Source organism: Aphelocoma coerulescens, chromosome 9 (genome assembly GCF_041296385.1).
Source record: "Aphelocoma coerulescens isolate FSJ_1873_10779 chromosome 9, UR_Acoe_1.0, whole genome shotgun sequence".
Taxonomy (NCBI): Eukaryota; Metazoa; Chordata; class Aves; order Passeriformes; family Corvidae; genus Aphelocoma; species Aphelocoma coerulescens.
Window position 1 is genome coordinate 13497626 of NC_091023.1, and position 11311 is coordinate 13508936.

At 51.8% G+C, this 11311-nt stretch overlaps 1 protein-coding gene across 1 annotated transcript; it reads right to left on the reverse strand.

Annotated features, from left to right (window-relative positions):
• Positions 1-3090: 3090 nt before the first annotated feature.
• Positions 3091-9189, reverse strand: ZIC4 (Zic family member 4). Its single transcript, XM_069024424.1, has 2 exons — positions 7983-9189; positions 3091-3503 (listed from the first exon to the last, which is right to left on the reverse strand). The coding sequence occupies exons 1-2, from the start codon at positions 9187-9189 to the stop codon at positions 3091-3093; spliced, it is 1620 nt and encodes a 539-aa protein (XP_068880525.1).
• Between the last annotated feature and the right edge of the window lie 2122 nt (positions 9190-11311).

Here is an 11311-nt window from a genome sequence, read left to right on the forward strand (position 1 = left end):
CTGTTTGAATTTTTTTCCCCCGTGTTTATTTTTCCCCTATTCACTAGGGTACTTGGATAAAATAAACAACAAGACAATTACTGGAACATGGACTTCTAACTTTCCCGGGCCCATGGCCCAGCGCCCATGGCCCCGGCCATGCGGGTGTCAAGTTCCCCTGCACCGCGGAGCGTCCGCTCGCTGCCGCGCAGCGACAGCAGGACCGGGCGGAGTGGGAAGGGGGGTATGGGCATCTTCCCCCAGACCTCACCCTGCTTTCCAGGTCCTGGAGGACTTCAATCGGGACACCTGCACCCTGAGACAGAGGCAGCCCAAGGAAGGGGATCTTCCAGTCCCCATCCTATCTTCCCCTCCCAGCTTGGTGGGGAGGAAAGCGAAGCAATTCTCAGGCTTTGTGGACAGTTTTGCTGCTAGAAGCTGGTCAGAAAGACTGGGGACTGCGGGCGGGAGCTCCCGCCGAGCTTGGGGGCTGGCAGACCCTTACTTTGGGGAGAAGGAAACCGGGGCTACAGCGTCGGAACTGAGCCCGCCTCGGGGGGAGGGCGAAGCCCAGCAAAACCCAGCTCTGCCGAAGTGCATTAGGTGGAGGAAGTCTATCTCTAGCGGGGAGCAGATTGAGTGTATTAAGCTAGCATGAAACCAAAGGTCAGTGCAAATGTATCTTAATAGACTGTCTCAAATGGAGTGTGCCTCCTTTGAAGGCCGCTTGCTATTGCTCTCCTCATTACCATAGCGATCCTAACGTGGCATGCTGATGCACCATAAAACTCACACTTTCAACCCCAAAATCAGGCCCTTTGAACAACCCGAGCTTGATTAGACCTTTCTCCTTTTCTTTCCCCCCTTAAAAACCATTTCCTTGCCTTTAGAAACTCGCCCTCAAATCCCAAATGCATTCTCTGATCCTGGCAGAAAGCAGAAACAAAAGTGAGCTGAGGCGACGGTTCAAGCAGGCCTTTTCTTCCTGACAGTCTTATCCATTTTTATTATGGTCTGGAACAAGTGCCCTGTTCGCGTGGGTTTTGTTTACCGGAAATTAAATGAAAATGATTTAGTTCGCGTCAAACAAAAATATATACTTGTATACACAAGAAAAAGGGCCTGTTAGACGTAAATATTATGTCCTTAATGAAAAGACTGGACGGGCTCCAGACTTCGCCTTTCAGTATTTAAGTATGACTTGCCTATTGCCATAGAAATCCTAACTTACCATGAAGATTCACCGTTGTGAAGAAATACTTCTTTGTGCGAGCTTGCTTTGATGTCTAAGGCATAAGATTCAGGCTTTCAGCTGCGTCTGTCTAGATTACCTTGAGAGCAACGGGGTAGACATCTGTAACAAGCAAATGAAAAATTAAAGGTGATTAGCCTGCACATCCAAATACTTCTGCAAATAGAGAAATAAAGAAATAAACAGATCTCAGGACATGATGAAAACATCCTCCCTATCCGCATCTGGCTTCTGCACTTCTTGATTTCCATGACACAAGTTTCGGGGGCTAGAGAGGGGCACAACTCTCCCCTGTTTAGGCTCTGCTTTCCCACATTGCTCTCACCTAGCTGATTCCCTAAGTGTATTCCCGGTAGCGACATGCTGTTGTCACTATCCGTGGTGTTTAAATACAGAAGTTGTTGCGCTTGGGCGAATGAATGAAGAAATGTCGACTTGGTGCCTTGGGAGAAAAATACAGATGTGTAAGTAAGGAAAGCATTGGGCATTGGGGTGTTTTTAGTCACTGACCAGCTATTTATTTTCATGTAGCTTTTTATTTATAAGTATCAACATACACGTGTGTATGTGCGTGTGTGTTCAGTTGTACACACACAGTACCCCAGTCACCTGGGTGCGGAGGTGATCTGTCAGACACGAGAGGATGCAGTTACAGCAGCCTTCTGTCTGCTCTCCGCAAGCCATTGAAACCCCTTCCAGCAGCCCACGCTATTTATTTGCCTATATTATCTGGTATTCTTAAACATCATTAAAGTAATTAAAACGACACCATTCGGTAGCTTCAAGCTACCCCAGTGTTTATTTATTTATTTTGGGGTTTGTTTATTTTTTACCCCCCTCCCTTCTTTCTCTGAACCAGTGCAGTGAACCCTGTAGGTTTGAGACTCTGGGACAGGATGGGGATGCTAAAGCCGCGTTGTGGAAGCAGTTCATTTCTCCTCGGGGCTGTTCGAAGGGCAGAGCCGTGGAGCATCGGCCCCAGGTCTCGGCACTGCCCGGGGCTGCCCGGCCCCCGCCCTGGCAGTGACGTCAGAGAATGGTCTCCCCCCACCCGGTCAGAACCGCCCCCCCGGGAGCTTCGGCGCCCACAGTTCAACAGGAGCCGCACTCTGGGTGGGAACGGGCATGTTTAGGTATTAGGAGTCATTACCAGTGGGAGCTAAAATGGACAGTCAATCATCGCACCCCCCTGGGCCTTTCTTTATTAGCGACTACTGGGTGGGGGGATGAAATATATATATATGTATTTATACACAGAAAGAGGGAAAAGTAAGGAGATTCTTTACAGAAACGTCCATCGAACGGGTTATTAATCAAAAAATTTAATGGATCCATTTTGTACAAATTGGTAACAAATAATAGTTTATATATATATATTTCTTAAAAAAAACACACTCTCACAGAAAATCGTGGGCAAACAGAACAGTGCAGCACACAGTACTGTTGACAAGAGAAAATCTGTACAGAGAATATCTGTATGAAACCACTGAAGGGAAGGGGAAAGGAAAAGGGGAAGAGGAAGGGGAAGGGAAAGGAAGGGAAGGAAAGGGAAAAGGACAGGGATAAGGAAAAGGGAATGCAAATCAGTTGGCGTGTAAACAGACCGGAGCAAGGCGGTCAGAGTGGGGGTGTGTGGCACGGCGGGAGGAGACGGCAGCGCCCCGGCCGAGGCGAGCGCAGCCCTCCCGTGTGCGCGGTGCTGGGGGCGCAGGCAGGGCCCACCCGCGCGCTCCGCAGCATCTCTCCCTCCGCCAAGCGCCTCTCGCTGCCGCTCTCGCTCGGCTTCCCCGTGCCCGGCGCGGCGCTCCCCGTGCCGGGCCGGGCCGGGCCGGGCCGGCCGCCACCGCCCCCGGCGCGCCCTAGCAGCGGGGCCGCGGCTCGGCGGGGAGGCGCGGCGGCGGGGAGGCGCCGGGGGGGCCGCGGGGCCCTGCGCCTTGACACACGTACCATTCGCTCAGGTTGGCGGCGGGCTGCGCGGGCGCGGAGGGCTCAGCGTGGGAGCAGGAGGCGGGGGGCTCCCGGCCGGAGTCCGAGGAGGGGGACACCAAGGAGGGCGTGGAGGACTCGTAGCCAGAGCTGGGAGGAGGGGATTTGCAGTGCACTTTCATGTGTTTTCTCAGGGAGCTGGGGTGGGTGTAGGACTTGTCGCAGCCTCTCACTTTGCAGTTGTAGGGCTTGTCGCTGGTGTGGACATGCGAGTGCTTCTTCCTGTCGCTGCTGTTGGCGAAGCGCCTGTCACAGCCCTCGAATTCACATTTGAACGGCTTCTCCCCTGCAGGAGGCAATGGGCGAGCACAGCCATTAGCGGCGGCGGCGGGGCCGGGAGCAGCGCATCCCGCACCCCCTCCAGCCCACAGCCTCCCCGAACCCCTCTCTCCGGCCCTGACACGACTCCTCTCCCCGCGGCATCTCCTCTCACTAGCCCTGCCCTTCCCCGCGGGTCCCGCCGAGCATCCCCCGGAGCAGTCGCTCCGTTCCCACCCGGATGCGCGGCCGGCTCCGCACGCGGAGCACCCGGCCCGGCCAGCTTCTCCTTCTCTTTCCCCTGCCCTGTGTATGTGTCATCGTGGGGGTTTGTGCAAAAGACAAAGCTCCGAAACAAGGAAAACTTAGAGGAGAGCTGCTCGTTCCGAGCAAACCTGTGCTGTCCCCACAGAGTCCGAAGTCCTGCAGAAAGAGCGGTCAGTGATTTATCCCTTCGAAGGTCCCTTCGAAGGCTTTTACGTTATATACATTTCTCACAGTCTCCCAGGTGCACGTGGAAATGTTTCTCATAACCTGGCCAGATCATATTTTATCCACTTCATACTTGCACTGATTACAATGCCATGGAAGATCCACATCCCCTTCCTTTCCCCGTTTCCCAGCTTGCTGATACCATGTGCTAAAGAATGAAATACTTCAGAAATACATTGATCGTGGGGGCAAAACGATAAAGATTCAGCAGAAGGATGACTAGGCCAGTGCACGGCACTGTCGAGATGGTAGGATTCCCTTTTCATTTCAACCTACACAGTCATTGAAGGAATTGCAATCGGGATTAAATTGTCTGATCATATAACAAGTGATGTTACGCATAATAGAAATACAATCGTGTTGCTGGAGTCATGTGAAAGTTTAACCTCGAATCGTGTGGACCTGGCATAGTAGATGATACACAGGAGATTTTCAAGGAAACACACCACAGCCAGCTTCAGGATGAAATGCTGACGGCATTATTGTTGCTGACAATAGCAAACTGCAAAAGCCTGCTTGCCAAGGGGTACCCAAGTCCTGCACCAACCGACTACGAAAATAACCTCCTCGTCCATCAAAAGTCAAAAAGTATCAGGGCTGAGAGGACTCCACAAAAATGTATGGCCTAACCTTAATGTGAAGTGCAAACAAAGCAATTGTGTTCACCATCATGGCGTATGTGGCCCGAAAGGACTTCCAATATTTGGTTTTGTGTGTTTGTTTTGGTTTGTTTTTTTTAATTTCTTGGGTTGTGCATTTGTGGCTGACGTTTTCATTTTTTCCCCTCTCAATTCGTCATGATTAAATTTAGGAGAGACTCAGCCTACGTTGGGCTCGGCTGCGAGCAGAGGCAAATAAAGGAAGGCATTCCAAATATTTCACATGAATGCACTTTATGCAAGGTGGGTGCGAAAGGCTCATGGCTCCGCGTTTAATGTATGTCCTTTCCTCACTGTAATAGTCAGTGCGGAGCACTGACATCCTGCACCGCTAACATTTGCACAGAGAATGGGTAAACACCTGGCTTTGGAGGGAAGGGATGGAAGAGGTTAAAAATAAGGTCTCTCACAAACCGATGCGGATTCTGTAACCAAATACTGTCGACATACAGCGGTGCATATGCATAGACACACGCCCGCCTATAATCTAATTAGAGTTCCACGTAAGGAAATAATTTGACCTTCAGCATCTAAGTTGAGACAACAAATCAAGGATATTAGTGTAGTACAAGCAAGCAGTAAGTTAGGAGACCCCAGGGAAAGCCATCCTCATAAGCACTGCTTGTGCAAAGTGAGTTCCATTCAGGTAAAAGCAGGCTGCGCCGCACTGCGCTTTGCCGAGTTGAAAAATGTTCAACTTCGCTTAACCCCCCTGAAAGAGCCACTGAAAGGTCCGTCCGTGCAGCCGGGTTTCAAGTGGGAAGAGGGCAGCATTTTCTCAGCTGCCCGGGTTGCATTCCATGAACGCCTCAATAAAGAGGAGCCATCCGAGCCGTTTGCAAGTATTCCTTTCGCGAGAGCAGGTTTTCTTACGCGGAAATCCCTGCCCGGCAGGGAGAGGACACTGCGCCGGTCCCGGCTGCCGCAGCCCGGGCACGGAGCCGCAGCCACGCACAAAGTTCCGCGGGCGAAGGAGACTCAACCGCCATTTTACCCCCACACTTGTAGCTGGGAAAAAGTGTTCAGTGAAATTCAGCTTGGAATTTGTGGCATAATCCCCCGTCTCCGGGAGTGGATTAAGGTATTTGCCAACTTCTCCGGGTGAGTGGTGGTGGGGGGAAGCCGGAGCTGACGGCTCCCGGGCTGCGGGCGAGGCGCGGGGGTGGCGGGGGCCAGAGGGAGGGAGCGGGGCTCCGTCCCACGCCTCGCACTATTGTTCCTGGCCCTCAGGGAAGGCGGTGAAGTGACCCCAGCCCGTCATGCCCGTCCCGTTGCCGCCGCCTTAACGGCCTTATCCTCCAACCTGGAAAACTCGTACATCGCCAGATATCCCTCTGCCTGCTCCCCAGCCTCGGAGAAATCAGAAGTCATTAATATTTAAGGAGGCAATAATTTTCCTGTTGAATCTAGAACTGTCTTCATGAATAATTCGTAGTGAGTTCTATTAGGGTTTCAGAAACATTGCGTTTTTGACAACTTCTGGGTGTTTAATAGAAACGGTGGAACCATAAAGGCCCTGCAGGAGTTTGCACAATACAGCAATTAATCACCGAGAAAGTTAAAGCCAAAAGTACAGACGCGCCGAATGGTGTTTAATAAACGCAAATCTCCGCTCTCCGGTTTGCCCTGAACCTGCATCTCCCATGTAGGTCAGTTTTCCCAAGAATTTAACCATTTTCTGCTTCAGAGATTTCAAACAGTGAGGCCGTTAAAGAGCAGTAAAAGTTTGTTTACTTAAGAAAAACACTGTCATTAAGAGATGAGCTCTCCCGGTTAATGGCTGTACCTGTGCTGATCCAACAAGGAACTGGCTGGGATACAAGTTACGTGACCCGGGGATACCCCTTTTTCGAGGAAAAAGAGGGCCAAGAAGGCAGCCGAGAAACACAACTATGCTGTCTTCCACCTCCTCCCCCCCACCCCCCCCCCGCCCCGCACACAGACTTGCTCCTCATAGAGCGATGGAAAAATAATGAGGTGACGAGTGACGGTCGCTGTAAAATCTCAGTGCTATGTTTAGACGATAGCGATACGAAATTAAGTGTATGTTCTGCATATTATATCACGTCGCGCTCTACCATAAAAAATGCAACTCCTGGAAGGTCAAGCTCTGCACCGAGCATGGGGGAAGGGGAATTTTATGAACTGGAAGGCGAAAAAAATCGTTTGGCTGTAAGCAGATCTTACAATAGGATTATGTAGTTTCCCTCGCAGTGCATAAGGCTGTACAGAAGGGGGTGGGAGGTGGAAAACCCTACACTGGAACAGATTAAATTTTCCAAAAAGGGCTTATTTCTTATCTTCTTCTTTAGAGAAGAAACCCCCTCCTCCCCCCCACCCCACCCCCCCCCCCCCCCAAAAAAAACCCAAACAAAAAAAAACCACCAAAAAACCCCAAAAGCCAGCGCTATAGACTACAAACACCGGCTGCTAAACTAATTAATACAACTTCACAAGCTGCTCCTGGAAGTGTGAAAACTTTCTACGTGCAATTTCATTAATTATAAATGCTTTCCTGGCCGGAAGAGTTCAAACGTAGTTTTGCAAGATCGTCCATCGTGTTACTTTATTTTCTGTTAACTAGAACTAACAGATGTTTCTGACACATGTCCCAATTTCGCCTACCAGATCTGCAAATGACATTTCAGAATGTACAGGCCGAAACAATACAAGGGTTTCTTTTCTTTCTTTTCTTATTCTTTTTTTTTTCCCCTCACGAGAATCAGAACTTGCAGCTCCCCATATTTGCGAATGCAGAAAGTGGTTGGAAGGCAATGCTCATTAAAAATGTCAGTGTTATTCAGATCAAACATTTGAAACTCCCTCTGCCCAAAACAGAACTGTTGAACGAAAAGGTCGCAGCTGTGTTATTCTCACAATGTTCGAGCAGCAGCATCTCAGCGACATCAGTCAAAACTGACTAGACAAGTTGTAACTTCCATTGTTCACTTTTAATTTGTGAGCTTGCACAATGATTTCATCTTTTTCCCCCGACTACTTTAAATCGAAAAAAAAAAAATTCCTTGCCTGTGTGAATTAGCAGAAATAGTCGCTGTATCACTCGATATTTACACAGATCTACCCACATAAACACTGCAGCAGGCTCTCAGCACAACCAGAAAAAAATATGGACGAGAATTCTGAGATTTGCTCTCGCTCTCCCCTTCCCCCCCGCCCTTTCCTCCCCCTTCTCCAAACGGTAAAGAAACAAACAAATCTGAGAATTTATTTTCCAGAAGTACTTGGCGTGCATTCAATAACAACCCAAAGGATACATTAAAAAAAAAATTAAAAAAAGCAAAACAGTACGCTGAAAAACAGAGAGAAAGAGAGTAAAGAGAGCTTTACATACTGACCTGTATGAGTTCTTTTGTGTATTTTGAGATTCTCTGATCTGGCAAACACTTTGCCACAGCCTGGGAAAGGGCAGGGGAAAGGTTTTTCACCTGTGTGGACTCTGATGTGATTTACAAGTTTATATTTGGCCTTGAAAGGTTTCCCTTCTCTTGGACACTCTTCCCAGAAACATATGTGATTGGACTGCTCGGGTCCTCCAACATGCTCCACCGTGACATGAGTCACCAGCTCGTGCATCGTGCTGAAAGTTTTCGAGCATAATTTTTTGGGAGTCTGGTCCAACTCAATCCACTTACAGATGAGTTCCTGTTTGATGGGCTGCCTCATGTAACGAAAGAAGGCACCCGGGCCGTGGTGTGGAGCCAGGTTCACGTTCAGATTCATACCACCGTAGTTATGAAGCGAAGAAGCAGCAAAATGATCTGTCCTGGAGGCTGGTACTTGAGTGAAATGTTCAGACCTGGCGTACATTTCTCCAGGTAACCCCAGTCTGAGCTGTCCGTTTAGATGGCCACCTGGAGCTGCATGGGGAGGCTGCTCATGGAGTCCAGTGAACAGAGAGGGATTCCCAGCTTCTGAGTGGTGGTGCTGGTGACCATGGTGTCCGGGGTAGCTACCTGTTGTTGAGACAAACAGTCCGTGGTGAGAATTTGCAGCGGGGTGCTGCTCGGTCAGCCCTGGCATGAGTGGGGCCGGCAGGTCTCTGCGTATGAAGAAGTCCCTACCTCCTGCCAGAGCCTGGGCTGGGTGAGAGACGGGGTAAGGGGCTGCTGGTGACTGCGCCGGGCCAAACGCTGCCGTTTGACTAGAGACCACCTCGGCTTGGCCTGCCATATGATGATGATGATGATGATGATGATGGTGGTGGTGATGGTGGAGCTGGTGGTGGGGATGAGGGGCAGGGCTGATCTTAAGGGCCGCGGGGTGATGCTGAGGAGGAGGATGAGGAGGAGGATGGTGGCGGTGCCCCATGTGTTCTGGCCGGAGCTGCTGCGGCCCGAGGCGGGACTCGGCGGCGTGTTCCCCCGGCTGCGTGGGCGCCGTGGTGTGGGGGTGCCCGGCGAAGCCCGGGAAGCCTGTCATGCTCTGAGGGGGGTGGTGATGGTGGCGAGGAGCCCCCGCCAAGTCTACTAATCTCAGCGCCGTGTTCCGCCTGGAGAGAGCAGCAGGGTCCATCACTGGGATCCCCAGAGCATCCACGCTCATTAGCTTCTAACGCTAAAAAGTCACCTGACAGCGGGAGGAGAAAGACACAGGGCGGCGGGGGGGGGGTGGGGGGTGGGGTGGGGAGCGGGGGAAACAACTTTTTTTTTTTTCTTCTTTCTCCAAAAATAAAAAAGTTTCCCGGTCCCGCAGCCCTGGCGGCGGGACGCACGGGCGGCTGTGCCAGCGGGTGGGCTCGGGGGACCGGCGGGAGGTTTTGCGGGCGGCCGGGGCGGTCCCGCGGCGCGGCCCGTCCTGCCCGGGGCCGAGGGGGCCCTCGCGGCGCGGCGGGACCGGACGGGCCGCGCTCCGGCCGCGGCGCTGCCCCGCCGGCCACACAATCGCCGCGCGCGCCCATTGGCTGCCGCCGCGATGACGTCACAGTGACAGATCCCGCCGCCGCCGGCAAGGGAGATCGCCGGTGCGGCGGGGGGCGCGCGGGGATGCGCCGCGCATGCGCCGCCGCCGCCGCGCCGACCCTTCCCCCGGCGCCCCCTCCGCGGCCCGGCCCGGCCCGGGGGCCTCTGCCCGGGGTCCGCCCGGGGCTGGGCACGGCCGGGCTTCCGCCTGCGGCCGGGGAACAAAGCCTCGGCGGGAGTCGAGGGCATCGCCGCAGCCTCCCTCCCTCGCCTCTGTCCGTTCCCTCTGCCCTGCCCTGAGACACGGGGCAGCTGCGGGGTTCGCCGCCGGCAGAGCACTGACAGCCCCGCCGGTGCCCGCCGCCCGGCCAGAGCAGCAGGAGTCGGAGCCGTCGTGGTCCCGGTGCCGGTCCTGCCGGCGGGTCCTCGGCACTTGTTGCCAGCGCGGGGAGAGGGTCCTTGCCCGACAGAAGCCGCGGCCGGAGCCACTCTCTGGCCAGGCGTGTTCGTCCCGGGGCTCGGGCTTCCTCCCCGGTGCCTGAGCCCGGACAAAGGATCTCTGGGAGACCCCCCGTCCCCTTCCCCCTCCTCTGACAAGTTTTAGCAGTTATCTGATTACTGGCCGCCGAAGCAATGCGAGAAATCGTGATGTTCAGGCTGAATCTGAATGTTTAACCCAGAAGAGGGAGTCTCTCCCTTTCCCTCTCTCGCTTTCTCTCACGCACACTTACAGGGCAGTTCCACGTAAAATCCCCGTCCTTGGCTTGAAGGAAAAGCATTGCCAAACATTCATAACGGACTCGCTTCTGATGATTCTCACCTGAAGGAAATAACATGGTCTGCAGGGTTTTGCGTGCTAGTAGTGGAAGTGTGGTTTTGGGTTTCGGCTGGATACACTGAGGCCTTACAGGTTTAGGAAAGCTTAGGGCTTCAGCACAGGAGGAAGTATCTGCTTAAGTTTTAAAGTAGGGGATTGTGAACTTAAAAGAAGTAAATGAAACATGGGAAAAGATTCTTCTGCTCCAAGAAAGAAAAACACGTCTTTAAATATCTCCCCATCGTATTACTACAGTACTTGGATCCTGACACAAAAACGGCTCCACCAATAACCTCACAGTCTTATGAAATACAGCAATGATTAATTCTCTACCCATCCTGTCAAACTCTCATCATTTTAATACATTGACTCGCTGTTAACTTGCCAGTGGATTCTTTACCAGATGCGTGTCAGGTAAAGCTCTCAGCGTAGAATTTTGTGTTTCCATAAGAATTTAGCAGTGTTGGCAATGATTAGGCTTTATGTGAAGTAGTAAATCAAGAAACTATTTGGCAATGGCAACCCAGCTACTTTCATAACAGAAGCTATGAGCAAATTATTGAAAACCATAAGATTAAAGTTTAGGACATACATACCCGCATAGGGGACATCTTTGTCCCAGCTCTGCATATTCTGGGTTGGCTTTGATTACATATTTTGTCTCTGCTTGCATTTACCATACCATACCATACTGTAACACTAGGCTGCCATTCAGGTAGCAAGCTATAGATACATCCTTGCGCACATCTTTCTGAGTGGAGATGATGAAAAGTGACAAATGATGCAATTAGCTCCCCAACCTTACATAACATGTTTACACAGGCATTTTAAACCACACACCATCCTCACAATATCTCAACTTTCAAGTCTACGTGCTCTACGAAATGGATTTGACAGTCCTATTCATGACCATCTCAATAGGAGTGCACAGAAGAGACAAACGTTAGGA